Genomic DNA, 24,822 nt, shown 5'->3' with positions numbered 1-24,822 from the left:
TTGGTGAAGTGTCTGTTCAAATCTTATGTCCCCCCCTTTTTTTTTTTTTTTTTTTTTTGAGACAGAGTCTCGCTTTGTTGTCCAGGCTAGAGTGAGTGCCGTGGCGTCAGCCTAGCTCACAGCAACCTCAAACTCCTGGGCTTGAGTGATCCTTCTGCCTCAGCCTCCCGAGTAGCTGGGACTACAGGCATGCGCCACCATGCCCGGCTAATTTTTTTTTTTATATATATATCAGTTGGCCAATTAATTTCTTTCTATTTATAGTAGAGACGGGGTCTCGCTCTTGCTCAGGCTGGTTTTGAACTCCTGACCTTGAGTAATCCACCCGCCTCGGCCTCCCAAGAGCTAGGATTACAGGTGTGAGCCACAGCGCCCAGCCTTTATGTCCCCTTTGAAAAAAACCAGTTCTTTGTAAGATTTCTTGAGTTTTGAGTCTGAATACAAGTTCTTTACTAGATACGGGATTTGCATATATCTATTATGCTATGATTTCTAATTTGTACCTAAGTCACAATTAAATTCTGCTACCGATTTCACTTTGGCTCAAATAACTTTTATTTATTTTTATTTTTTAACTAATTAATTTTTTTTTTTGAGGCAGAGTCTCATTCTTGTTGCCCTGGCTAGAGTGCCGTGGCATCAGCCTAGCTCACAGCAACCTCAAACTCCTGGGCTCAAGTGATCCTGCTGCCTCAGCCTCCTGAGTAGCTGGGACTACAGGCATGCGCCACCATGCCCAGCTAATTTTTTCTATATATATTAGTTGACCAATTAATTTCATTCTATTTATATAATAGAGACGGGGTCTCGCTCTTGCTCAGGCTGGTTTCGAACTCCTGACCTCGAGCAATCCGCCCACCTGGGCCTCCCAGAGTGCTAGGATTACAGGCGTGAGCCATCGCACCTGGCCTCTTTTTATTTTTTTAGTAGAGACAGGGTCTCACTCTTGCTCAGGCTGGTCTCGAACTCCTGAGCTCAAACAATCTGCCCGCCTTGACCTCTCAGAGTGCTATAAGTCACTGTGACCGGCCTCAAATTACCTTTAATAGGAAGCTGTTAAATAAAGATGGTTGTCAGGAGAAAAAAAATGAAGGAGAAAGTATCAATACTTGGTGCATCATGGAGGCTCACTCCGTGTCAGACATCGTCACTCCTAATTCAGCTGATGTGCTAGGCTCTCCAAAGGCTGACTCAAAAGCAAACAGCTAGATGCTGCTGCCTCTCCATCATGCCCATGGGTTTGGGGTTTCTGAACTATCAAATGTAGAGATAAAAGAAAATGCCCGGGATTAGAAGAAAGAGGCTGGAAACTTCTTGCCCTTTGCATTTCAACAGCAATACTCTGACACCAACTATCGTCCTGGATGTCCCATAATTCAGTTCACTTCTGACAGGAACTGGTTAGAGTTAGCACAGATTCATCCCACAGGTTAGGGAATTCACTTCTGTCCAACTTGGCCACTAATTCCCATGATCTCCTTCAGGTTCAATAATTTGTCAGACTGACACACAGAACTCAGGAAAGTGTTATGATTACCATTTTATTATAAAGGATACAAATGAACAGCTAGATGAAGAGATACAGGGCAGCAAGGTCTGGAACAGTCCTGTCATCCTCCTGGTACATCACTGTGTTCACCAAACTGCAAGCTCTTTGAACCTTGTTGTTTATAGGTTTTCTTCTGTAGACATGATTGATTAAATCACTGGCCATGTGACTGAATACAATCTCCAGTCTACTGCTCTCCAGTGTGGCTGTGGTGAGCCTGAAAGTTGGTTGGTTTTTCTGGTAACCAGCTCTCATCCTAAAGCTTTCTCAGGGACCTCAGGGCTGGCAACGAGTCCTTATGTTAGTACTAACTCAGGTATGGTCCCAAGGGGTTTATTATGAATAACAAAATACACCATCTTAGGCCAGGTACGGTGGCTAATGCCTGTAATCCTAGCACTCTGGGAGGCCGAGGCGGGCGGATTGCTCGAGGTCAGGAGTTCGGATTGCTCGAGGTCAGGAGTTCAAAACCAGCCTGAGCAGGAGTGAGACCCCCATCTCTACTATAAATAGAAATTAATTGGCCAACTAATATATGGAAAAAATTAGCCGGGCATAGTGGCACATGCCTGTAGTCCCAGCTACTCGGGAGGATGAGTCAGCAGGATCACTTGAGCCCAGGAGTTTGAGGTTGCTGTGAGCTAGGCTGACGCCACAGCACTCACTACAGACTGGGCAACAAAGTGAGACTCTGTCTCAAAAAAAAAAAGGCCAGATGTAAAATTTTTTATTTATGCCATAGGCTTGTGTAAAATCAGAGGCGTCTGAAATCTGTGTGTTCTGGACCCTGCAGCACAAAAGGCAGTCTAGTAAACCAACTGTGCCCCATGTTCTCAAGGAATCAGCACAGTGCCCTGGAGGTGAAAATTACCTGAGATCCCACCTGCAGTAGGAATTTGGTAGTTGCCCTGCCAATGCATTCCTTTTTTTTTTTGAGACAGTCTAACTCTGTTGCCCGGGCTAGAGTGCCGCAGCATCAGCCTAGCTCACAGCAACCTGAAACTCCTGGGCTCAAGCGATCCTCCTGACTCAGTCTCCCGAGTAGCTGGGACTACAGGTATGAGCCACCATGCCCGGCTAATTTTTTTTTTTCTTTTTCACAGTAGACACTGCAGGTCTATCAGCTAATATTTTGTATATATTTTTAGTTGTCCAGCTAATTTCTTTCTATTTTTAGTAGAGACAGGGTCTCGCTCTTGCTCATGCTGGTCTTGAACTCCTGAGCTCAAAGGATACACCCGCCTTGGCATCCCTGAGTGCTAGGATTACAGACGTGAGCCACCCCACCCAGCCCAATGCATTTCTTTATGCCTCTGCAGTTTATATAGTGTATAAATTGGATGTCAGACATTTTTAAAAAGTATGAAGCAGGCTTCTGCCAGGTGCAGTGGCTTATGCCTGTAATTCTAGCACTCTGAGAGGCCAAGGCAAGAGGATCCCTTGAAGTCAGGAGTCTGAGACCAGCCTGAGCAAGAACGAGACCCCTATCTCTACTAAAAATATAAAAATTAGCCAGGCATGGTGGAGCATGCCCGTAGTCCTAGCGACTCAGAAGGCTGAGGCAGAAGGACTGCTTGAGCCCAGCAGTTTGCCACAGTACTCTTGCCGGAGGACAGAGTGAGACTCTCTCTCAAAAACAAACAAAAACCAATATGGTACAGAGGTCACTCTCACCAGTTGGTATGGATTAACAGCTTTCCTAGCTGAGCGGGGTGGCTCACGCCTGTAATCCTAGCACTCTGGAAGGCCGAGGCGGGCCGGATCCCTTGAGGTCAGAAGTTCGAAACCAGCCTGAGCAAGAGTGAGACACCCATCTCCAAAAAGAAAAAGAAAAAAAGAAAATAAATCCCTTGCTTTTTAAGGCTGCTAGGTTACAAATATTCCAGTTTGTTCAACCATTCATATATTGATAGAAATTCACTGTTTCCAGGTTTTGCCATTACAAAAATCACTGCAATAAATGCAGAAGACTTTGACCCATTACATAATCACATACCTTATTTTGGGGCAGATTTCTAGGAGTGGGATGCTGGATTGAAGGGTTTATTTTTTATTGAAAGGGGGAGCCATTTTAATGGACAACACAATGCTTTCCAAAAAAAGAATTCACAGCAGTAGGTGTTAGCACATTTATTTTTTGCTATTTTGATAAAGAGATTCCTCATTATCACCTTCATTTGCATTTCCCTGATAAGAGGTGTCTTAATATGTTTTATGCTGCTCTAGCACGGGCGCAATGGCTCATGCCTGTAATCCTAGCACTCTGGGAGGCCGAGGCAGGTGGATTGTTCAAGGTCAGGAGTTCGAAACCAGCCTGAGCACCAGTGAGACCCCGTCTCTACTAAAAATAGAAAGAAATTAATTGGCCAACTAAAAATATAGATAGAAAAAATTAGCCAGGCATGCAGGCACATGCCTGTAGTTCCAGCTACTCAGGAGGCTGAGGCAGCAGGATTGCTTGAGCCCAGGAGTTTGAGGTTGCTGTGAGCTAGCAAGATGCCATGGCGCTCACTCTAGCCTAGGTAACAAAGTGAGACTGTCTCAAAAAACAAAAACAAAAAACAACAAAAAACTGTCAATCTGAAATAATCAAAATGGTCAGAATCTAATTTAAAGGGAGTTTATTCAGGTGCAGAGTGTGAGAATGGACCACCTAGACATACCAACTCCAAAGGAATGGAGTTAGCAGTCCAAAGAAGGGAAGTTAAGGTTTCAATTATACGGGCAGAAACAGAAGAGGTTTTAGCAAGATTATATTATTTAAACAAGGTTGATGCAGTCATACCAATTTCATCCATTATAGGCAGTGTTTCTTTTGAGAAGGGTACATTTAATATTTTTTACAGAGGATATAATAGTCATGGTTTTTCTGTCATCTGGTCTAAGCATAGCAGGACAACAGAAAGGAAGTTAATCTATGACAAGGATCACTACTTAAGCAGACAGGTTTTTGTCCTCTAGTCATTGTACAAAACAAGAAAAATAAGACAGCAAGTCAATCTAGAATCTGAGAAACAAATTATAACCATACATGACTCAGATCATAGTCACATCTTTCTCAAGGCTTAAAGTGTTTTGGGGTTTCCAAAAGCTTTAAAATTATTATTTACTTGCACAAACTGTAACAGGAGGGTTGTACACCCTTTTGTTTCTTGGTTATTTGGATTCACTGAGACATGCGCGTTCATATTTTTTGCTCATTTTCTATTATTTTTGTCTTTTTCCTAATTTGTTTTTAAGATTTCTTTGTATATTATAGATATTGGCTAGCTGTCATGTGTCGCAAATATTTTTCCTTTTTAAAAATTTTACTATTTACTCTATTTTCTTTGAAATCTTTGCAGCCACATTTTTTTTCCTAATCTATGATTGTCTCGACTTCTACAAGTTTTAGGGTTTTTTGTTAATCAAGTATTAATATATCTTTTTAGTTCAAGATTCCTGTCTTCCTAGACTCTTGACCTCTAGATTATCTTTATAGTCTCCAAAATTGTATTCTAAATTTTTTTTTTTTTTTTTGAGACAGAGTCTCACTTTGTTGCCCAGGCTAGAGTAAGTGCCATGGCTTCAGCCTAGCTCACAGCAACCTCAAAGTCCTGGGCTCAAGCAATCCTGCTGCCTCAGCCTCCCAAGTAGCTGGGACTACAGGCATGCACCACCATGTCCGGCTAACTTTTTCTATATATATTAGTTGGCCAATTAATTTCTTCCTATTTATAGTAGAGACCAGGTCTCACTCTTGCTCAGACTAGTTTCAAACTCCTGACCTCGAGCAATCCCCCCAGCCTCAGCCTCCCAAGAGTGCTAGGATTACAGGTGTGAGCCACTGTGCCCTGCCTGTATTCTAAATGTTTTAAGACTACAAAATTTATTAACTAAATCTTTTCTCCATTTAATTGAAGTACTACCTTTGGGGTTTTCTACCTCTATCGGGGGAATCTATTTCTGGACTCTATTGTTTTGCACTAATCTCTCTGCAACAATGTCATATTGTGTCATTGTGTCTTATGTACTATGTTTGTTATCTGGAAGGCAAGCTTCTCCTCAGTCTCATTTACAAGTTTTCCCATTATTTTCAGAGTTATTATTTTACATCATTTTAAGATCATTTAAAAAAAAATAAGATCATTTAGTCAAAGCCCAGTTACCCTGTTGGTATTCCAGTGGAAATGCATTATATTTGTAAACTAACTTTAGACCTCACAGCCTATGGTGTTTTTCATCTAAGATTATATGTTGGTCCATCGGTTCAGATATTGTTTTAAATTTTTTTTTATTTTTTTGAGACATGAGTCTCACTTTGTTGCCCAGGCTAGAGTGAGTGCCGTGGCGTCAGCCTAGCTCACAGCAACCTCAAACTCCTGGGCTCAAGCAATCCTCCTGCCTCAGCTTCCCGAGTAGCTGGGACTACAGGCATGCGCCACCATGCCCAGGTAATTTTTTCTATATATATTAGTTGGCCAATTAATTTCTTTCTATTTATAGTAGAGACGGGGTCTCGCTGTTGCTCAGGCTGGTTTCGAACTCCTGACCTCGAGCAATCCGCCCGCCTCGGCCTCCCAGAGTGCTAGGATTATAGGCGTGAGCCACTGCGCCCGGCCTTGTTTTAAATTTTTCAATAAGACTATTTTATAGCTTTTTGGGTCACTTAATTTTTCAAAAAAAACAGGAAATCCCTTTTTACCTGCGGCGCCAACGGATCCGGTTTTCCGGCGCGTGCTAGTCCCTCCCCAATTCCCGCCCCAAGGTTCCGGTTACCAAGGGAACGAGGATTGACGTCACTTAGGGCTTCCTCGCCAGACGCCTAGGTAGACCGTGAAGGAAAAGGGGCAGAGGCGTCTTTGCTCACGTACGCACGCGCACTTCTTGCTCCACGCCTCCCCTACCACAAAGCTGTTTCGGCCCGGCCTTTTCCGCCCGACTCCTCGCTTAATCCTGGAGAAACTGCTCCCTGGGGGAGGGGAGGAGACAAAGTCTCCAGCCAGTGACGGCCAATCCCAGGCCACTACCGAGCAACCGAGATTGACTGACTCCATCATCTGCAGCCAATGAGCGAGCTCCTCGCCCCTTCGTCATAGAGTTTGCCCCACCCTATCCCCTCCTTTCTGGACTCTGAGCTCTGTTCGCGCAGTAACAAATGAACTGCGCGCTGCGACACCTCCCTGCCTACCGGACTCCGCCGCCATTTCCTCGCCGGGCCTAACGGCTCGGCCAATCCCAGCGTGCATCGAGAAGGACTAAGGCTCCGCCAATCGGAGGCCGGCGATTCGGACCCTCTCCTCGGCCGGGCCCAATCCAGGCCCCGGCTTCGCCGCCCCCGGCCCGCCCCCGCGGCGCCCTCTCTCCTCCCTCTTTGTGCGTCTCGCGCCGTCGTCGCGTAAGAGGACTGGCTCCGCGCTCCGCGGCAGCGCAGTCAGGTTCCCTCCCCCCGGAGGCTCGCGAAGAAGCCAGCCGCCGCCGAAGAAAAGGAACCGCTGGTGCCGGTCCCCGGGGGCGCCATGGCGACCGGAGCGAACGCCACGCCGCTGGGTAAGCTCGGCCCCCCCGGCCTTCCCCCGCTTCCCGGGCCCAAAGGGAGCTACGAACCGGGGCCTCCGCCTGCGCCTGGGGCGGGGCTGCTGGCGCCTGGGCCGCCGCCGCCCCCGCCCGTGGGCTCAATGGGGGCCCTGACCGCGGCCTTCCCCTTCGCGGCGTTGCCGCCGCCGCCTCCGCCGCCGCCCCCCCCACCTCCCCAGCAGCAGCAGCCGCCGCCGCCGCCGTCCCCGGGCGCCTCGTACCCGCCGCCGCAGCCGCCCCCTCCGCCGCCGCTCTACCAGCGCGTGTCGCCGCCACAGCCGCCGCCGCCACTCCAGCCGCCGCGTCAGGACCAGCAGCCGGGCCCGGCCGGCGGCGGAGGAGGTGAGTCGGGCCGAGAGAGCGCGAGAGGCGTCGCGCGGACGGGCCCGGCCGCCTAAGGGGCGCGCGGCAGCGGCGACGGAGGCTGCACGCGGCTGGGGCGCGCGCGCGCGCACGGGGAGGCCCGGGCGGAGGCGCCCTAAGGCGCGCGCGGCCTGGTTCACGGGGCCTCGAGTGCGCAGGCGCGCTGGGGGAGGGGTAAATGGCGGGAGGAGGTATGCTATGCGCAGACGCAGTGAGGTGGCCGGGCTTTGCGGTTCAGCTCTAAAAGCTGGGGGCCGTCTGTCGTTCTCCAGCCCGCTAGTGTAAGAGAGAGGGTTGGAGTGTGTGAATGCACACACTCCATGAAAGGTTGAAAGGGTCACCTGACGACATGTAGCTTGTGTCCTGGTCTGAGAGAAATCTGAAAGGGAGACGAATACACGAACAGCTCCTCCGCTTGTATTGCACGGCAAGGTGTTCACGCTGGACAGTCGGAGAGGCTTCAGGTGGTTGGTTCGATCTTTTAGCTCTTTTGGGGAGGCGATTCCGGGTTTTTCCAAATCCCCTTTCACCCTAGTGAGTTCTCAAGTGTGGCCCCCTTTCTCTTCACTGTTATGAAAGGGTTCCTCCTTGGGCCTGTACCCCTTGGGAAGTAGAACTGTGTGGTAATTGTAGGGAGTGTCTGCCTATGTATCGGGGAAAGAGGGCTTCCCTACTGTCATAGCTTGTTCTGTGTTGAACTTCTGATATATCCTTTAAGGGTTCAGACCCTCAGTGTCCAACTGGCCAGGAAAAGTGAATGCTGATCTTGGCTAAACTTAAGAAGAAAAAGGTGATCTTGTTGAAGAATCAGGTTTTTCACTTAGTGCATAACAATAGTTTTGTATTCTGGCCTATTGTAGAAACTTGACTGGTGAGGGGTGTGGAGGTGGGAGGAGCCAGCACTGCCCCCATAGTGCTTTAAAGACCATGATGGTGATTCTTAAATCTGTTGTCCTCCCTGGAGTTTTGAAAGCATCCCTTGAATGTGGTATATAATTTATCCCATCATTTCACTCTCTGAAGTCTTATGCATTAAGTAAGATTTGTTTGCTTGTTTACATACTACAGAGTTTCTCTAGACAAAAATAAGGAACATGAAATGTTAACTTCCTGACCCAGGACCAGATAACTCTTATTGTGGTCATACATTTTAATCTTTGAGGTTGGTTTTCCATTCTTTGTCATTTAAATTTTAGGTCAAGTTCTTAGTTTCAGGGTCTGCTGAGTTTCTGTGTAATATTCTAGATATTTGTGGACTGCCTGTTCCTAATTACTCTGCTAGTTTATATTTACACCTGATGGACTTTGTCTACCTTCAGACTTCCCAAGTAAGAAGCGGAAGAGGAGCCGCTGGAACCAAGACACAATGGAACAGAAGACAGTGATTCCAGGAATGCCTACAGTTATTCCCCCTGGACTTACTCGGGAACAAGAAAGAGCTTATATAGGTAAATACACGTTCTGCATCCAAATGCATTTTTCAAGTTGTTACTATTTATTTCAAATAATGCTTCTGTTTGTTTTCAAAGTTTGAGATTTTAGTTTTCTTTTTTGATACAAAATATTGTCAGGTGTGCTTTCATGACTCTGATGTGATCCATCAGTTTTTGCACAGTGAGTCCTGCATTTGCGGCTCCTTGTTTTGGTCTGTTCATAATAGCAGCATTCTCTACAAGTGCCAGGAAGGTAGGGGCCCACTTAGGAGTGAGAATAGTCCCCTGTCCAGCAGCCCACCCTTTTCAGCTGCTGCTCATTGCCAGTTGATGAAGTGAGTGTCGTCTGCTCCTCTGGACAGGCCCCAGTGGAGAACACTGCAGGTATTGTAAACCAGGTACCTTTTTCACAGCATGGCCTTTCACCATAATTTCATATTCCTCCCCTCCCCTAAAATGTGGTTTTACTTTTATAGGTACTTTCTGAAAGGAAAAAAAAACTCAGTTTGAACAAAAAAAGTGGTTCTGAAAGTGTCTTTACAGTTCATGCCTTTTTACTATTTTGTTGGTTTTTAACCTTTTCTTCAGTATCTTTTCTGGTTGGTCTTTGGAGAGCTGTCTTAAAATAAACAGGCTCTTATATTTACTATTCAAGAACTCTGCTGGAGAAGGGATATACTGTATGTAACTGGAATGAGGTGGTAGGATAAAAGATCTTATCTGCTGGGGAGTTTCAAGAATTAAGAATGACTATCCAGCTGAGCGCCGTGGCTCACCCCTGTAATCCTAGGACTCTGGGAGACTGAGGTGGGTGGATCGCTCAAGGTCAGGAGTTTGAAACCAGCCTGAGCAAGAGCAAGATCTTCGTCTCTAAATAGAAAGAAATTAATTGGCCAATTAAAAATATATAGAGAAAAAATTAGCCGGGCATGGTGGCACATGCCTGTAGTCCCAGCTACTCGGGAGGCTGGGGCAGAAGGATCACTTGAGCCCAGGAGTTTCAGGTTGCTGTGAGCTAGGCTGACGCCATGGCATTCTAGCCCAGGCAACAGAGTGAGACTCTATTTCAGTAAATAGAATGACTATCCATGGCGGTATTGGAATTAACCTCAGAATTACTTCTACTTTTTTTTTTTTTTTTTTCACTACAAGGTGTGGGGTTTTTTTGTTTTTGAGACAAGGTCCCACTCCGTTGGCCTGAGTAGAGTGCCATGGTGTCAGGCTAGTCACAGCGACGTCAAACTCCTGGGCTCAAGCAATCCTTCCTCAGCCTCAGCCAGGACTACAGGCACACACTACCACGCCTGGCCAATTTTTTCTGTTTTTAGTAGAGACACGGGTCTCTTGCTCAGGCTGGTCTCAAACTCCTGAGTTCAAGCAATCCTCCCACCTTAGCCTCCCAGAGTGCTAGGAGTAAAGGCCTGAGCCACCACACCTGGCCCCCATTATGTCTCTTATTAGACTGGTTTGGGTCTTTTACAACCTTGTGGAATGCCCCTAATGGAGAGGTGTCCCAAGAACACAAGCAGATTTAGAAAATGGGAAAAATATTCTTTACAACAACTCAAATCTTCCTGTGGAGGGCTAAGCACTGAGCCTTAAGGGCTATTTATAGCCATAATAAAGGTAGACAGAATCAAAAGTGTGGAGTGTGGAATAGGTTTATTCAGAAAATAGTAATCCTTGTGATTTAATCTTTTAGTGCCAGGTGTTTATTCAGATTAGAGTCCACAGCTCCCCAGTCCAGTTAAGAAGACTGATTGCCTCATGGAGGTGGCTTTCACCTTGAGTTGTTGAGCACTTAACACTCAACTGTGAAGTCAGGATTTTTCTGGCATAAAGGAGCTTGGAGAGCCATGGGTCTTAACTCATCTTCTGTCTCCTGGAGTATGCACTGCTTTGTCCAGAATACCCTCAATGTCTTCTTTTGATATTAACAAGTTTTCATTTCTTCACTGTTTCAGTGGGGGTGGTGGGGGGAGTGTGGTATAGTCCTGGGGGATCTATTTAAAATTAGAAGGGTATCTTGGGTTAAACGTGCATTAATCCTGTCTTGGAGCCAATTCAACTTTTGACACAACCTAGTAAGACTTGCCCTTATTAGCGATGCTTGCTCTAAACTCTTAAGATGCTACAAAGGTAAGGGAACAGGTGGTTTATTCAGTATGTTGAAGAAAGCCGCTCCGGCTCTGTAGGTCCCTTTATCTCGGAAAATCAACTGTGTAACATTTCCCTGGAGTCACTGGCAACTTTTGTGAAACACATCTTTCTTCGTGTACAGCCTCATTGGTCAAGGCCTGAGGGCCACATTCATTCTCCTTGACCCACACCTCCCATCTTCTTCTACACATGAACTCCCCATATAAATAGCAAGTCTGAAAACAGATTTCTAGCATTTTATGGTTACTGGTTTATTAACATAATGTGGTTTGTCATTTAATAATTGAACAAAAGCTACAAGTATTGGGAGACCCTTATTAGTACAAGTCTGGTTGTACAGAAAGAGTATGTACAAATTTTTGTAAGGTGTTGAATTTGTTATTAAATGTCTTGTTTAAGGAATTTTAAGCCTGGTATTAATGAAGATTATCTTTGCTCAACTGGTATTTTTCCTTGTCCCATGTTAATTGGGTCTTGCTTTGGGCTATGTTTAATATTTAATGAAGAAAAATAAACTCATCTTGCCCTTAAGTAATTTGGTGGGAATCGGGTATTGGTGATACAATACATGGCTTTTTGATTCTGGGTGTCAATTGTAAGCAAGCCTTGATAGGGAGGGAGAGGTACAACACCTCCTAATAATTGCTTTGATGTTAGCCTTAGTGAACAGTCTTTACTGCTAACCCCTCTTCCAACAAACTGTTTGCTTCCTTAAGCGATAACCATTTTGAAGTGAAAAATACCTATAGATGTAAGTGGATTCCTGCCGATAAGGTGGTTGGGGGTTTTTGCCTCAATGTGTTCACTGATCAATCGTCCCTTTCAAAGTCTCCGAGTTCTTCATGCTTGTTGTTGAGATTTGAGATGTTTTTTGGTAACATTGTCTTTTTTCCATCCTTTTTTTTTCTTTCCTAACCTGGTTTCTTCCAGTGCAACTGCAGATAGAAGACCTGACTCGTAAACTGCGCACAGGAGACCTGGGCATCCCCCCTAACCCTGAGGACAGGTTGGGAAACAGTTTTAACCAGCTGACAGTAACGCTTTTACCTTTTTCTCAATACGTTTTACTGGTGGCAACATATTGTGTCAGTTCAATGAAATCCTATCCTAGTAAGACGACTGGTACTCTGACCATTCTGGGGCCTAGGGTTTAATTAGTGATATGTATGGTCAGTCAACAGTTAGAAAATTGGAATGAAAATTATTAGGAGAATAAAAAATTACAGGAAAATGGACAACTGGTTTCCGATTGGTAAGCATATAGATTTTAACCTGATTTACCCACCCCTAGGGACAGTTAAGGTGGCCCGTTAACCTGCCTTTTCAGTACCTGGTTTGGCTGAAAGCCCAGGGGGTAGTTTTTCTCACAGGTACACGATGCAGGGATTAAGAATATTTTTGAGCATCGGTGAATTTGAGCAGGCCAGAAACTCGGATCAGCTCATTGCTGCAGTCTTCCTGCTCCTGGTTTTGAGATGGTTTTAAGATCAGATGAGATTCCTAACCAATTTCCTTCACTGCCAGTTAATTTTCAGCCTTGGCCATTGCCTGGGGGTGCTGGGAGGGGCCAGAATACGCAACTGTTTTGGGAAGTCAAGCAACCAACCCTAAATTACTTTTTTTGAAAAAAAAATAATAATAAGGGGGGGGGAACATGGGCCTCAAACAGCTGTGGTCATGTCATTTCAGTTTACAGTTTCTCTTGTCTTTTGAAAAAAAGTTTGAGGGAGATGAACTGTTTAAACTGGAATTTTATTCGCTAATTGATCTTTGAGCTGCTAAAATCTGATAATTTAATAGGATACTCTCTCCCTTTTACTGAAATTTTAGTGCATACAGCATAGTTGAAAAGATTTTGCTTTAAAAAGTAGTGTTTTTGGTTTTTATTACCCAGTTAATAGCTCATTAAATCAGGAAGATGATGTAATGGCTTCAGAAGTCACTCAGGCATCTGTTTCTGTTGCCCTTAGCCAGGAAACAGATTAACTTCCTTATTTCTTCATATTGACTCTTTAATTTTACTTACTAAATTTGTTATTTTTTTCCTGTAGATTTTGGTTGGAGGGTTGTGTTGTGATTTGTATTTCTTTTTGATTTGAGGATTTTTTTTTTCTTTTTTTTTTTTTTTAAGTTTTACATTGTAGGTTATAGACCACAACTGTTTATCGCCTTTTTGGCCTTTTTCCCTTTAATAATATGTCTACAGGTTACCAGGCAATTCCTCCAAAGGTTGAATTTTTAACAAACCTTCTTTGCTTCCTGGAGAACTTACAATTTAGTTGATCTATCCGATGCCTATTCAAGGTGAAGAAGTCGGGCTAGTTTAACCTCTAGAGTATTAGCTTTTACCTTTCACTTCTGCAGTTTGGGAGGAGGTTAACTGTTGTGAGGCCTTTATTTGGCCAATTGGGTGCTGGTAAAACTTGTTTTGGTGATTGGCCAGAAATGCTTAATTCTAGACAGCTGTGGGTGGGTATTACAGTGTCAAGCATGTTAGAAATAAAACCAGAGCAGGGTTTTTCCTCCCTTGTATTCAGTTTTGAAAGGCCCTAATGCCTGATTGGTTTTGCTTTTGAGACCAGGTTGGAGGGAAATGCATGAGTTTCTTACCTTAATAAGATTATTTGTTAAGAAGATGTATTGAAATTAAGCCACTTTATGCTATTTTGATGTTGCTTAACTTAAACAGTTAAAAATGTTTTAAAATCTCTTTGTAGACTTAAATGTATAAGATGATAGTCTAATGAGATGGGGTATGTTTGCTTTTGTTCACTATTACTGGATTGTGCTAACAGTTTATACAAATGCTAGAAACGGAGGTGTCAATTAGCCGTCATTAGCAATGAACAAACCTGACCTTTTATTCCATCGTGTGTGTAACGTGGTATGACATGGTTCCCTTTAGGCTGAAGACAGTGGGAGCAGCCGAGTTCAGTCCTTGCTCTCCAACTAGGCAAGGTTCTCTCAACTAAACCAAGGGTATAGGAGTCTTGACTACTTTCAGGATGTTTTTTTAATAACTTGATCCACATGGTCTTTTCCCTTCTTGCAGCTGCTACTAAATTTTCATTCAGATTATCAAGCTATGGTCCTTTTTATAATCTTAACTCAGAATTCTAGGAGTGTAACTTCTCTTTTTTTATTACCGCAAAATCCAGCTGTGGTAAACTGACCATTTTATCATTACTATTTTTTTTTTTTACTTGTAGCAACAGCATTTTACTCCTTTAAAAAGAGAGAGAGAGAGAGAGAATCTGCTTTCTGGACTTTGTAAACTCTGGCGGAGAATCATAGGTTTTCCCCTTGCTGTTTGCAGGTTCAGACCATAGACAAGTATTTGACCAAATCAGCATTTGCAGCCTGAGAGGCTGCTTTAGCAATTTAACGTTTTTCTCTACCCAGACTGCCCAACCTTGAACAGCCAAAAAACAGGTTGTCGCCTGGGCCTTGGACACAGCCAGCCAGGCCATTGAAGCAAAAGCAGAGACGAAGCCTTGAACCATCTCTCTCCATTGTTGGGGCCAAGTCGCTTCAGTGGCCTTGAAGTCCCAGTTGCATTGGGTTAAAGAGCTCATACTATGTGTCCAGGGGTACAGACACTCTTCCTGATAGGGCATGAGCTCTCCAAGAGTTAACATTTTACCTAAACATGGGGTTTCTGTGGTTCATAAAGTTGTGATACTGTAATTTTTTTCAAATGAAAGAAAATCTATATTTGGCAAGAAGACTACAGAGGATGATACTGTCCTTGCCACTTACAGTCCAAAATTTTTCCCCAAAGGATAGACTTTTTTTTGCCTCTCCTCACTTTTAGAAGCAAAATCATTTTTTTCCTTTCTCACACACACCTCAGTCCCCCTAATGTTAAGCCAGATCCATCTCCCCATTTCACACGATCTTGAATAGCACACGTTATGGTCGGTTCCTCCGAAGAGTGTTCTGTTAGGGTCTAAGGCAGAGGGGCTGGGGAAAACTTATTGTAGTCCATGTGGGAATGAGAGAAGTCGGGGCAGAACAGTAAATGGGTGTCTGTTTCCCACAGGTCCCCTTCCCCTGAGCCCATCTACAACAGTGAGGGGAAGCGGCTTAACACCCGAGAATTCCGTACCCGGAAAAAACTCGAAGAGGAACGGCACAACCTCATCACAGAGATGGTTGCTCTCAACCCTGATTTTAAGCCACCTGCAGATTACAAGTAAGCAGCAGGGCTACATTGTCTGGGACAAAGACACATGCAGGTCATGTGTGACCTCTTGGGACAATTTTGGTACTACTCACCTCTGCCCCAAATCACCCATAATTAGCACGTAAGCATGTGGTACCAGTGGATAGAGCTATTGGCTATGTATGTTGTCTTCTGTAAGTGTGCAGTCAGTGACAGTCTTTCCTTCCTTAGACCTCCAGCAACACGTGTGAGCGACAAAGTAATGATTCCACAAGATGAATATCCGGAAATCAACTTCGTGGGGCTACTAATTGGGCCCAGGTTAGTAACTGCTAACCTTGGGATATAGAATTCATTGGGACATCTGAAATGTATGTATTATGCCAAATCGGGTGCTGTTGGCTTACTTTTCTGTTTTTGGTAAGGTGTTCACTTTGGCTGAATTATGCCATTCTGTGAGAAAATCTGTTCCCTATTCTACAGAGAAGTCAAATCTTCAGATTTGCTGTGGCTTACCTTAGAGATTATGGAGACCTTAGTGGGAAAATCCAACTCTCTGTGCACTTGTAGTTTCCTGTTAATGCCTAATCAGCCTAGCCTCTGTCCCCCCGGACTATGAACTTGCATGTCAGGTATAAACTCAGTTCTTCCTGCCTCTGATAGAGGGAACACCCTGAAGAACATAGAGAAGGAGTGCAACGCCAAGATTATGATCCGGGGGAAGGGGTCTGTGAAAGAAGGGAAGGTCGGGCGCAAAGATGGCCAGATGTTGCCAGGAGAAGATGAGCCACTTCATGCCCTGGTCACTGCCAATACAATGGAGAATGTCAAAAAGGCAGTAGAGCAGGTAAGTGGTCCCACTAGAAAGAAAGCTTCTTGCCAAGAATCTAGCTGGTGGCCTCAAACACTTACGTAGCGTCTGTTGCATCTTCATTAGATCAGAAACATCCTGAAGCAGGGTATCGAGACCCCAGAGGACCAGAACGATCTACGGAAGATGCAGCTTCGAGAGTTGGCTCGTTTGAATGGGACCCTTCGGGAAGATGATAACAGGTATATAATCAGTTTAGAGTAGAGCACGGAGAGACCTGAAGAACCTATAGAAGTAGAGATTGTCCGCAGCCCTTGTTGACTTTTTCCTTTCTCAGCAGGATCTTAAGACCTTGGCAGAGCTCAGAGACCCGCAGCATCACCAACACCACAGTGTGTACCAAGTGTGGAGGGGCTGGCCACATAGCATCAGATTGTAAATTCCAAAGGTAGGGGGCTGGCTCTTCTCATGGTTTCTTGGTAACCCATGGTACAGGACAGCTGTCTCCTTTTGCTCTGTTGTCCAGGCTGGAGTGCAGTGGTACTGATCACAGCTCATTGTAACCTTGAACTCCTAGGCTCAAACAGTCCTCCCACCGACCTCAGCCTCCTGAGTATCTGGGACTACAGGTGTGAGCCACCATGCCCAGCTAATTTTTAAAGCTTTTTTATAGAGATGGTCTCGTTATGTTGCCCAGGCTGGTCTCAAAAATCCTGGCCTCATGCAACCCTCTTGCCTCAGCTTCTCAATGTGCTGGGATTACAGCCATCACACCTGGCCAAGACAGCTCTTCATAGCATATTAATTGGTTAATCTTAGGGATCCAAGAGAAATACCTTCTGTCAGTGGGGTCTGTAATGTGATTTAAAGCCCAGGATGATTAGAAACATCTGTACAGAATATATTCCTTTTTTTTTTTGAGACAGTGTCTCACTCTGTTGCCCCGGCTAGAGTGCCGTGGTGTCAGCCCAGCTCACAGCAACCTCAAACTCCTGGGCTCAAATGATCCTTCTGCTTCAGCCTCCCGAGTAGCTGGGACTACAGGCATGCGCCACCATGCCTGGCTCATTTTTTCTGTTTTTGCTGGAGACAGGTCTCTCTCTTGCTCGGGCTGGTGTTGGACTCCTGAGCTCAAACGATCCGCCCGCCTTGGCCTCCCAGAGTGCTAGGATTATAGGTGTGCCCCACCAGGCCTGGCCTGGGCATAAATATTTTCACTAGGCTTGTAATGTTAACTGCCTTTTCTGCTTAAGATTGGTTCGGGAAGACTAAGCCATGTACCAATTTTTTAGCCAGTTGCAAATCAGCACTTTAGAAACCATTTTTTTTTTCCTGGGGAGCAAATATGTAAGGCTTTGTTAAAGACATTTTTTCTGGCAGTTGCTCCAGTCTTACAGATTTTTCTTTCCCTCAAGCTGGGAAGGTAGAATTTGAATTTGAGAATTGAGAAAACCTGTGCTTTGGCTGGAGAGGGCTTGGTGCTCAGGGTTTCCTGTGCTCTTTGCCCAGGGCCTCTGCTGTGGCAGATGCCATGGTGATCCCAGTAGCTCTACTACTGGGCGGTAGAGCTAAAGATCTGATGAGACTGTTATGAACCATGCTCAGTAAGGACTTGGGAAGATATGATGATCTAATGACTAAATTCTTAAAGTCTTTTGTATGTAAATTCGTGAAGGTAAAAGTTTTCTTCTTAATGAGTTTTTCCCCTTTTTCTGTTTGTGTCTCCTACCTCACTTCAGGCCTGGTGACCCCCAGTCAGCTCAGGATAAAGCACGGATGGATAAAGAATACTTGTCCCTCATGGCTGAACTAGGTGAAGCACCTGTACCAGCATCTGTGGGCTCCACCTCTGGGCCTGCCACCACACCCCTGGCCAGTGCACCTCGGCCTGCTGCTCCCGCCAACAACCCTCCTCCACCGGTGAGCCTCAGGGACTGGTTCTCTTGGTCTGGCTTCACCATTCTCTTCCACAGAGAATGGGAGCCATGGCCAAGTGCTTTGGGTAGAGCAGACTGATGAATGTGGCTGGCAACATTGTTCTTCTGGGATGTCAGGCCAGTTTGGGGACCTTTCACTTTGGGAAGAGACCGTGTTTTGTGTTCTGGTCCTGTGGCATAACCAGAAGAACAGTGTTGCCAACAGGGGGCACAGGCCAGGGACATTGGCGGGAAATGCTCTCACATAGTCTCTTATGTCTACCACTCAGAGCCGCCCGCCCTGGATGAATTCTGGCCCTTCAGAGAGTCGGCCCTATCATGGCATGCACGGAGGTGGTCCTGGTGGGCCTGGAGGCGGCCCCCATAGCTTCCCACACCCATTACCCAGCCTGACAGGTGGGCATGGTGGACATCCCATGCAGCACAACCCTAATGGACCCCCACCCCCTTGGATGCAGCCACCACCACCACCGATGAACCAGGGCCCCCACCCACCTGGGCATCATGGCCCTCCTCCAATGGGTAAGTAAGTGTCAGACCAGAAACCTTGGGGCTTTGGGATATGCAAGGGTTTCCATCAGGTTGCTGGGAGCCGGAAGAAGCTCTCAAAGTGGCTAGGTAATACCCTGGATCTGCCTGACTTAGCAAGGCTCAGACTCCAGAAGGAGCAAGATTACATTCTGGTTCAGGTAGTGAGTGCCTTTTGTGTAGGCTGGGCACAGATCTGCCTCTCACAGGCAGGGTTCTCAGAGCTTCTCTTATAAGGGTGGTGACTTAAACTGTGAAGGGGTGTGTCTTTCCTGGCCCGTTCAAATGTCCTGCTAAGTCCCTGCTCTTTCCTTCCATCAAGATCAGTACCTGGGAAGTACGCCTGTGGGCTCTGGGGTCTATCGCCTGCATCAAGGAAAAGGTAACAGGTGTCTGCTCCCTTTGCGTCTTCACCTAGGCTTGGGAGTGAGTGGGGGCTCTGGCCCAAATTCCTCTCCTGCCCTGAGGCCTCACCCTTGCCTCCACCTGCCTGCAGGTATGATGCCGCCGCCGCCTATGGGCATGATGCCGCCACCGCCGCCGCCTCCCAGTGGGCAGCCCCCGCCCCCTCCCTCTGGTCCTCTTCCCCCATGGCAACAGCAGCAGCAGCAGCCTCCGCCACCCCCTCCGCCCAGCAGCAGTATGGCTTCCAGTACCCCCTTGCCATGGCAGCAAAGTGAGTAGAATATTTTGGGATGGTTGGGGTGGGTGGGATGAGGGGCTTGGGCTGAGAGGAATAATAGAACCTCACAGCTCACACAGGCAGGCAGACACACCTTGGGGTGAGACTCTGGTCTCTGTTGGGGGTGAAAACGGCCTCCTGGTCTGAGGGGTGTCTTGGAGAGGAGAGCTGATGTTTGGTGTGGTTGTGTCTGGGGAGAAATTTGTGGGGGCCGGCCTGGAGGGGAGCCTGCTATTTTAGGTAGGGTGCCAGAAGTCCAGGCTCTCATGGGCTGAGTGAGCTGCTGGCTGGCTCAAGCCTGGTGCATATGGCCCGAGTGGGATGGTGCATGCATGCTCTGGAGAGGGCTGTGATTGGGCTGAGAGACTGCAGACATGGGGCTGGGCAGTGGGGAGAGAACAGCTGTGGCCTTGAGGTTGAATGTGCTGTTCGGTGGTGGCGGCGGCGGCTGGGCAGAGGGACATCAGAGTCGTTCTTGTGTCTGGTACCTTCCCCTCAGCCCTTCCAGGGGCATTGGTGACAAAGGGCTTACACTGTTAAGCCCAGAGACCTTGAGGCTGACCCCAGGGTAGTCCTGCCCACCCCTCCACTCCCCATCATCAGGACAGCCCCGCCCGCCCGCCCCCCACCACCGTACCGCATGCCAAGCAAGGAGCAGGCGCCCCTCGCCCCCATCCCAAGGCAGCAGCCGCAGAGAGCCGCGGTGTGCCCCCCGCGCGTGTGACCTTGGGCTTCTTTACCACCCCAGATACGACGACTACCACCACGAGCGCTGGCACAGGGTCCATCCCGCCATGGCAACAGCAGCAGGCGGCTGCCGCAGCTTCTCCAGGAGCCCCTCAGATGCAAGGCAACCCCACTATGGTGCCCCTGCCCCCCGGGGTCCAGCCGCCTCTGCCGCCCGGGGCCCCTCCCCCTCCGCCGCCTCCGCCACCTGGTTCCGGCATGATGTATGCCCCGCCCCCTCCTCCTCCGCCTCCCATGGACCCTTCTAACTTTGTCACCATGATGGGCATGGGGGTGGCGGGCATGCCGCCCTTCGGGATGCCTCCAGCTCCCCCACCGCCTCCACCACAGAACTAGACTTGTTTTTTAAGAAAATATATATTATAGAGAGAGAATTGGTCTCGTTTAAACACACGCCGAACCTCACCATATGGAGCCAGACATTGGGACGCACGCATGTGATTGTATGTGCACGCATGTGTGTGTGTGCACGAATTGGGCTGGGCCAAGCGACTGAGGACTCGCTTGGGAACGGGCAGATGGTAGTAGGGGCGCCAGCTTGGGCTCTCCTGGCGCCCCGTAGCATCGAGTGTCTTCTTTGTCTTCTTTCTCTCCTCACCCAACTCCCTTTGCCTCTCCCCAAACCGGGCCGCCAGGATCCCTCCCCGCGGCAGCGATGGCCCGAGCCATGAGAGTGAGGACTTTCCGCGCCCATTGGTGACCCTTCCAGGCAGACAGCCTCAGCAGCGCCCCTGGTGGACAGGATGGTTCGGCAAAGCAGCCTGAGTTATTTTTGTGGACGGAATCGGAACACGCTGGCTCCATATTGTGAAATTTTTATTAATTTGTTTCTTTTTCCTTTGTTATTTCCTTATTTCTTCCTTTCTTCAGACTCCGTCCAAGGAGACGCTCTCCCCGGTCTTCTGCTGCAATTAGATTCCTTTCCCTTCTCTCGAGTTTTCCTTCCCTTGCCAAGGAGAGAGGAGCAAATGGTTTTAGGCACAGGTTTTTTTGGCCATCAATGTCAGGCTGGTTGGGGTGGAGTCATTTGGTTCTAAGTTTTTCAAGGTTCCATAGCTACCCCCAAAGACATTTTGTTTGCTTTTTTTACATGTGGGGTTTTATTTCTGCCACCCTTGTTGAAAGTCTTGTACCCATGGGTGGGTTGATCGCTAGGTTCTGAGATCTACATCTGTCCTGGCACTCCTGCTGGCAATAATAGGTGGGACAGGCCGAGCCACCTTGGGCTTAACTGGCCGGCCTGGAGTTCTTTCTGTGCTCCCTGACCACTTAAGCTGCCTCGGATTCCATTTGTTCCTCTCCTTCCCGCAAGGTTTCCTTTTCCATTTTATTTTAATCCCAAACATCTGAATGTTTTGCAGTGTCTAGGGGTTTGAGCCCCTTGTTCTTCATTCTACATCCTTTTTCTCCCTCCTTCCCTCTCCATGGAGTGATTATGTTGACAATAATGTATACTGCGCGTTCTCTTCACTGGTTTATCTGCAGAAATTTCTCTGGGCTTTCTTTTGGTGTTTGATTCAACACTGCCCTAAAGAGGGATGTTCCATTGAATAAAAGAGCAGTGTGGTTTTCTGGGTCTGCTTATTTATTTTCTTTTCACATAAACCACCTTTACCAGCAGCAGCACCAAACTTGCCTGCCTGTTTTTGGCACCTGGCCCCAGTCCACTTCTCCCCAGGGTGAAACCATGGGGCATTAATTAAGGAAGCCCATGGCCTGCCTGCCTGTGGGGCCTCCACTGCCTGCCCCTTGTTTATTAGTTAACATAGCAGAGAACCAGGTTTCCCTCTCCTTGGTCACCCGTTAGCTCTCTAGTCTGTTTTTTTTGAAGGCCTTTTCCTGGGGCTTGGACCCCTGTGTCTGATGAGCTCCAGTTGTGATCTGTGCCTGGAAGCTGCCACCTGACCAAGGCCCTGGGCCTGTGGAGGCAGCACTAAAGGTCAAGCCAACTAATCCTGCCTGTCAGGCACAGAGCAGCTAAAATTAAAACCGCCAAGTGGCTTTTTTCTTTCTCTGCTGGTGACTTGGAGCCTGCCAGCACTGTAAGCTTTATGGAGTGGTGAGGGCAAGATAAAGTGCCCCACCTTTTGCTTCGTAAGCACCTTGCAAAGGGTTTTTTTTGTTTGTTTTTTATGTAGAACGCTTCATGAATTTGTGTGTCATCCTTGCGCAGGAGCCATGCTAATCTCTGTATCGTTCCAATTTTAGTATGTGTGCTGCCAAAGCAAGCACGCCAAAAGGGTTTTAAGCCGAGTTGCTTTCATGTCTTGGGCAGTGGATACTAGCCATTGTGGCACAAGAAAAACCTATGTGAAGTTTCCCTGAGGTAGTGAGGTCCTCACCTAGCTCCTGCTTTTTGTTGCTTGGTTGCGCCACCCCTGGGGTGAACTGCCCTGCTTCCCAGCCACCCCTCCTTCCTCGGGATGCAGGCGCCCCCTACCACCTGGCCACTGGGGCCAGCAACTGGCCTGGGCTGCTTTCCAGCTTTGAGCTGGGGCTGGCTCCTGCTGTTGACTGGGAGCGCAGCCGTGTCTGGTCGCTGTCCAGGATGCCTGTGCTGCTTTGCTACGGGCCTGCAGGGCTTAAGGAACCCTCAGAAGCAAGGCAAGTTCCCTGGGTTTCCCTAACCAAGGTTGCCTAAGATCTTTTCCCTTTGTCCTTAACTGACGGAATGGGGGCAGGGCCGGGGGCCGACTACCCTTTTTGACCTTGGCTCCCCCTCACTGCTTCCCCTACAAGCTTGGTTTCCCTGGTGGGCTCATTGGGCGGTTAATTAGCTCTTTGAAGCTCTGGAAGCAGCAAAGTGGCGCTATGTGGGTTTTAGAAGTAAAATCAATAAATGACTTAACCACAGCCCAGCTATCTTCTCCAGTCTTTCTCCCCTGAGGCCAGCTCCATGCCTGTGTTCCCCCCCTCTCTGCTCCCTGCCGTCAGCTTTTGTTATGGTTTTGGAGAGTAACAAAGTGGCTGACTAAGGCGTCACTCTCCCCTGCTCCAGGCCTAGAAATGGAAGAGACAGCAGAAAGGCTTGGTCCTGGAGCTGCAGCAAGCACCTGCCTTCGCGGCAGAATGGAGAGGTGGGAAATGCATTCTTGCCCACCTGTCTTAAAGACACCCAGGGTGGGGGACAAAAGGCTCTTTACTCTGTCATGTTATGTTCTGACAGGGCTGTTTCTGCTGCTGCAGCAGTGTCCCCACCCCCTCGGCCCACAAGAGGAATGTCAGTTGGGAAAGGTCAGCATTAGGGCCCAGCCAAGTGCTCTGGAGAATGCCAGCTTGATCCAGGGAAGAGGCCGGGTTTCTGGTAGAAACTCAACCTCGAGGGCAGTTTAGGTTGGGAAAGTGCTTTTGGGATTCATTAAAATATATAACAGGGTGGTGAAGGAGAGTGGCGGAAATGGGGAAACAAGCAGGTGAGTTTGAAGCTTCAAGGTTTGGTCATGCTGGGCTGGACATAAAAATGAGGTGGCCCCTGTGGTGGTATCACCCCTGGAAAAAGGCTGGAAGCACTTCAGGGGCCACTAGCACAACCCACAGGAAAGACAAGTCAAAGCACCATGCATTGCCCAGTAGAAACTTCCGGGACTGCAGCAAGGGCCTGAGTGTGAGTGAGGGCCTTGGGCTGGCAGGTGGGAAAGAACGGAATTGAGTGGGCCTGCCGGTAAGCAGAAGGGGATGGTCTCCTGGGATCCAGTCCTCAGTGGTAGGAAGATAGCCTTGCAGGCAGTAGGGGCAGTGCAAGGAGGGTTTGTATGGGCATAACTTGCCTCCCCAACTGGGGTGTGAGGTGGCAGCATAGCTAACCAGCAGCCACTTGCCCAACGGTGGCTGCCAGGAGTGCAGCTCTCCCAGGGACAAATGCAGGCCTGGGGAACCTCAGATGACAGGTCCAGCCAGGATTCCATGCTTGGTGGAGGGTGAGGTGCACACTGTGAAGGGGAAGAGATCTGAGAGCCACCAGCATTCTTGAGTTTTTTTAAGAGGACAGGGTCTCTAACCTAGGCAGGAGTGCAGTGACAATGATCACAGCTCACTGCAGCCTTCGTCTCCTGGCTTCAAGCAAGCCTCCCGCTTCAGCCTCACAAAGCACTGGGATTACAGGCGTGAGCCACTGCACCAAGCTTCTTTGTTGAAATATGGTTTATAAAAAACTTTTTAAAAAAAAGAAATTGGAAATTAAAGAGAAATGCAAAAATGCTTTTCATATTTCCACCAACTATATCTGTAGAGGTGTATTTTGGGGATTTCTTGGTCTTTTTCTCCATTTGGATGAATAGCCAGTTGGTGGTGTGGGGGAGGGGCAGGGCGGAGCAGGGCTGGGGGTGGAGTCAAAGGCCTGGGTAGATAGGACTTGCAGTGTGGCCCCTACTGAGCAGTTAATTCCAGGGCTGGGGCTGCTGTGGCCCAGAAAACCCTCAAAAACAACTTGGCCTTCCCCAAACTAGGCTCACAATAGCATCCTGCACCTGTCCAGGCCTCTGACCTGTTTCCTTGGCCCTCAGCACAGAACACCCAGTTCCTACCCTCAACCAGCCCACCACCCCAGCAAGCCCAGGCAGCCTTTGAAATAGCATGAGGTCCTGGGTTCCTTCTGCTCAAAGAACAAAGCAGAATCCAAAGTCTGCCCCCACAAATTTAGGAGGCAACAGTTGAGGCAGGGATTTATATTCTCATTTGACAGTATAAATTTGATGAAGGAATCCAAGGTTCAGATAGGTAAAACAACCGGTCGCGAAGATCACACAAGTCAATGCCAGGGCCATGACATGAGCAGTGAATGGGGGCAACTTTGAGCCAAAGCCTCAAAAGGAAGGGCCTGAAGCTGCCAGGGCACACAGGAAAGTCAAGTCCCCAATATGCAATTTGGGAGGCCAAGGCAGGAGGGTTACTT

At 47.7% G+C, this 24,822-nt stretch overlaps 1 protein-coding gene and 1 non-coding gene across 16 annotated transcripts; one reads left to right on the top strand and one right to left on the bottom strand.

Moving 5' to 3' along the window:
* The first annotated feature begins 6,672 nt into the window (after positions 1 to 6,672).
* SF1 (splicing factor 1) lies at positions 6,673 to 21,501 on the top strand. Of its 15 annotated transcripts, XM_020286388.2 has the most exons (14): positions 6,677 to 7,078; positions 8,788 to 8,916; positions 11,992 to 12,067; positions 15,104 to 15,256; positions 15,458 to 15,547; positions 15,890 to 16,073; positions 16,164 to 16,279; positions 16,378 to 16,485; positions 17,777 to 17,957; positions 18,223 to 18,496; positions 18,825 to 18,884; positions 18,999 to 19,178; positions 19,933 to 20,113; positions 20,494 to 21,501. In XM_020286388.2, the coding sequence occupies exons 1-14, from the start codon at positions 7,048 to 7,050 to the stop codon at positions 20,600 to 20,602; spliced, it is 1,872 nt and encodes a 623-aa protein (XP_020141977.1). In that variant the 5' UTR covers positions 6,677 to 7,047; the 3' UTR covers positions 20,603 to 21,501. The 15 variants fall into 15 exon arrangements, with proteins under 15 accessions (XP_075857888.1, XP_075857890.1, XP_012633443.2 ...); XM_076001773.1 differs by having other exon boundaries at positions 6,673 to 7,447; positions 19,933 to 21,501; XM_076001775.1 differs by lacking the exon at positions 19,933 to 20,113 and having other exon boundaries at positions 6,675 to 7,447; positions 18,830 to 18,884; positions 20,567 to 21,501.
* Positions 21,502 to 22,059: 558 nt separating this feature from the next.
* LOC142870747 (U6 spliceosomal RNA) lies at positions 22,060 to 22,163 on the bottom strand. Its single transcript, XR_012919091.1, has one exon. It is a non-coding gene; the product is annotated as a U6 spliceosomal RNA (small nuclear RNA).
* Between the last annotated feature and the right edge of the window lie 2,659 nt (positions 22,164 to 24,822).

This window comes from Microcebus murinus, chromosome 4, assembly GCF_040939455.1.
Source record: "Microcebus murinus isolate Inina chromosome 4, M.murinus_Inina_mat1.0, whole genome shotgun sequence".
NCBI lineage: Eukaryota > Metazoa > Chordata > Mammalia > Primates > Cheirogaleidae > Microcebus > Microcebus murinus.
Note: the sequence above shows the minus strand (reverse complement) of the source record. Positions and strands in the feature narration are given on the sequence as shown.

Bases quoted from the DNA above. Each gene is read 5' to 3' on its own strand.
- SF1 (XM_076001773.1), top strand. From the start codon at position 7,048: ATGGCGACCGGAGCGAACGCCACGCCGCTGGGTAAGCTCGGCCCCCCC. The intron at 17,958-18,222 runs GTGAGCCTCAGG...GCTCTCACATAG, and splicing joins CCAACAACCCTCCTCCACCG to TCTCTTATGTCTACCACTCA. The intron at 18,497-18,824 runs GTAAGTAAGTGT...CCTTCCATCAAG, and splicing joins TCATGGCCCTCCTCCAATGG to ATCAGTACCTGGGAAGTACG.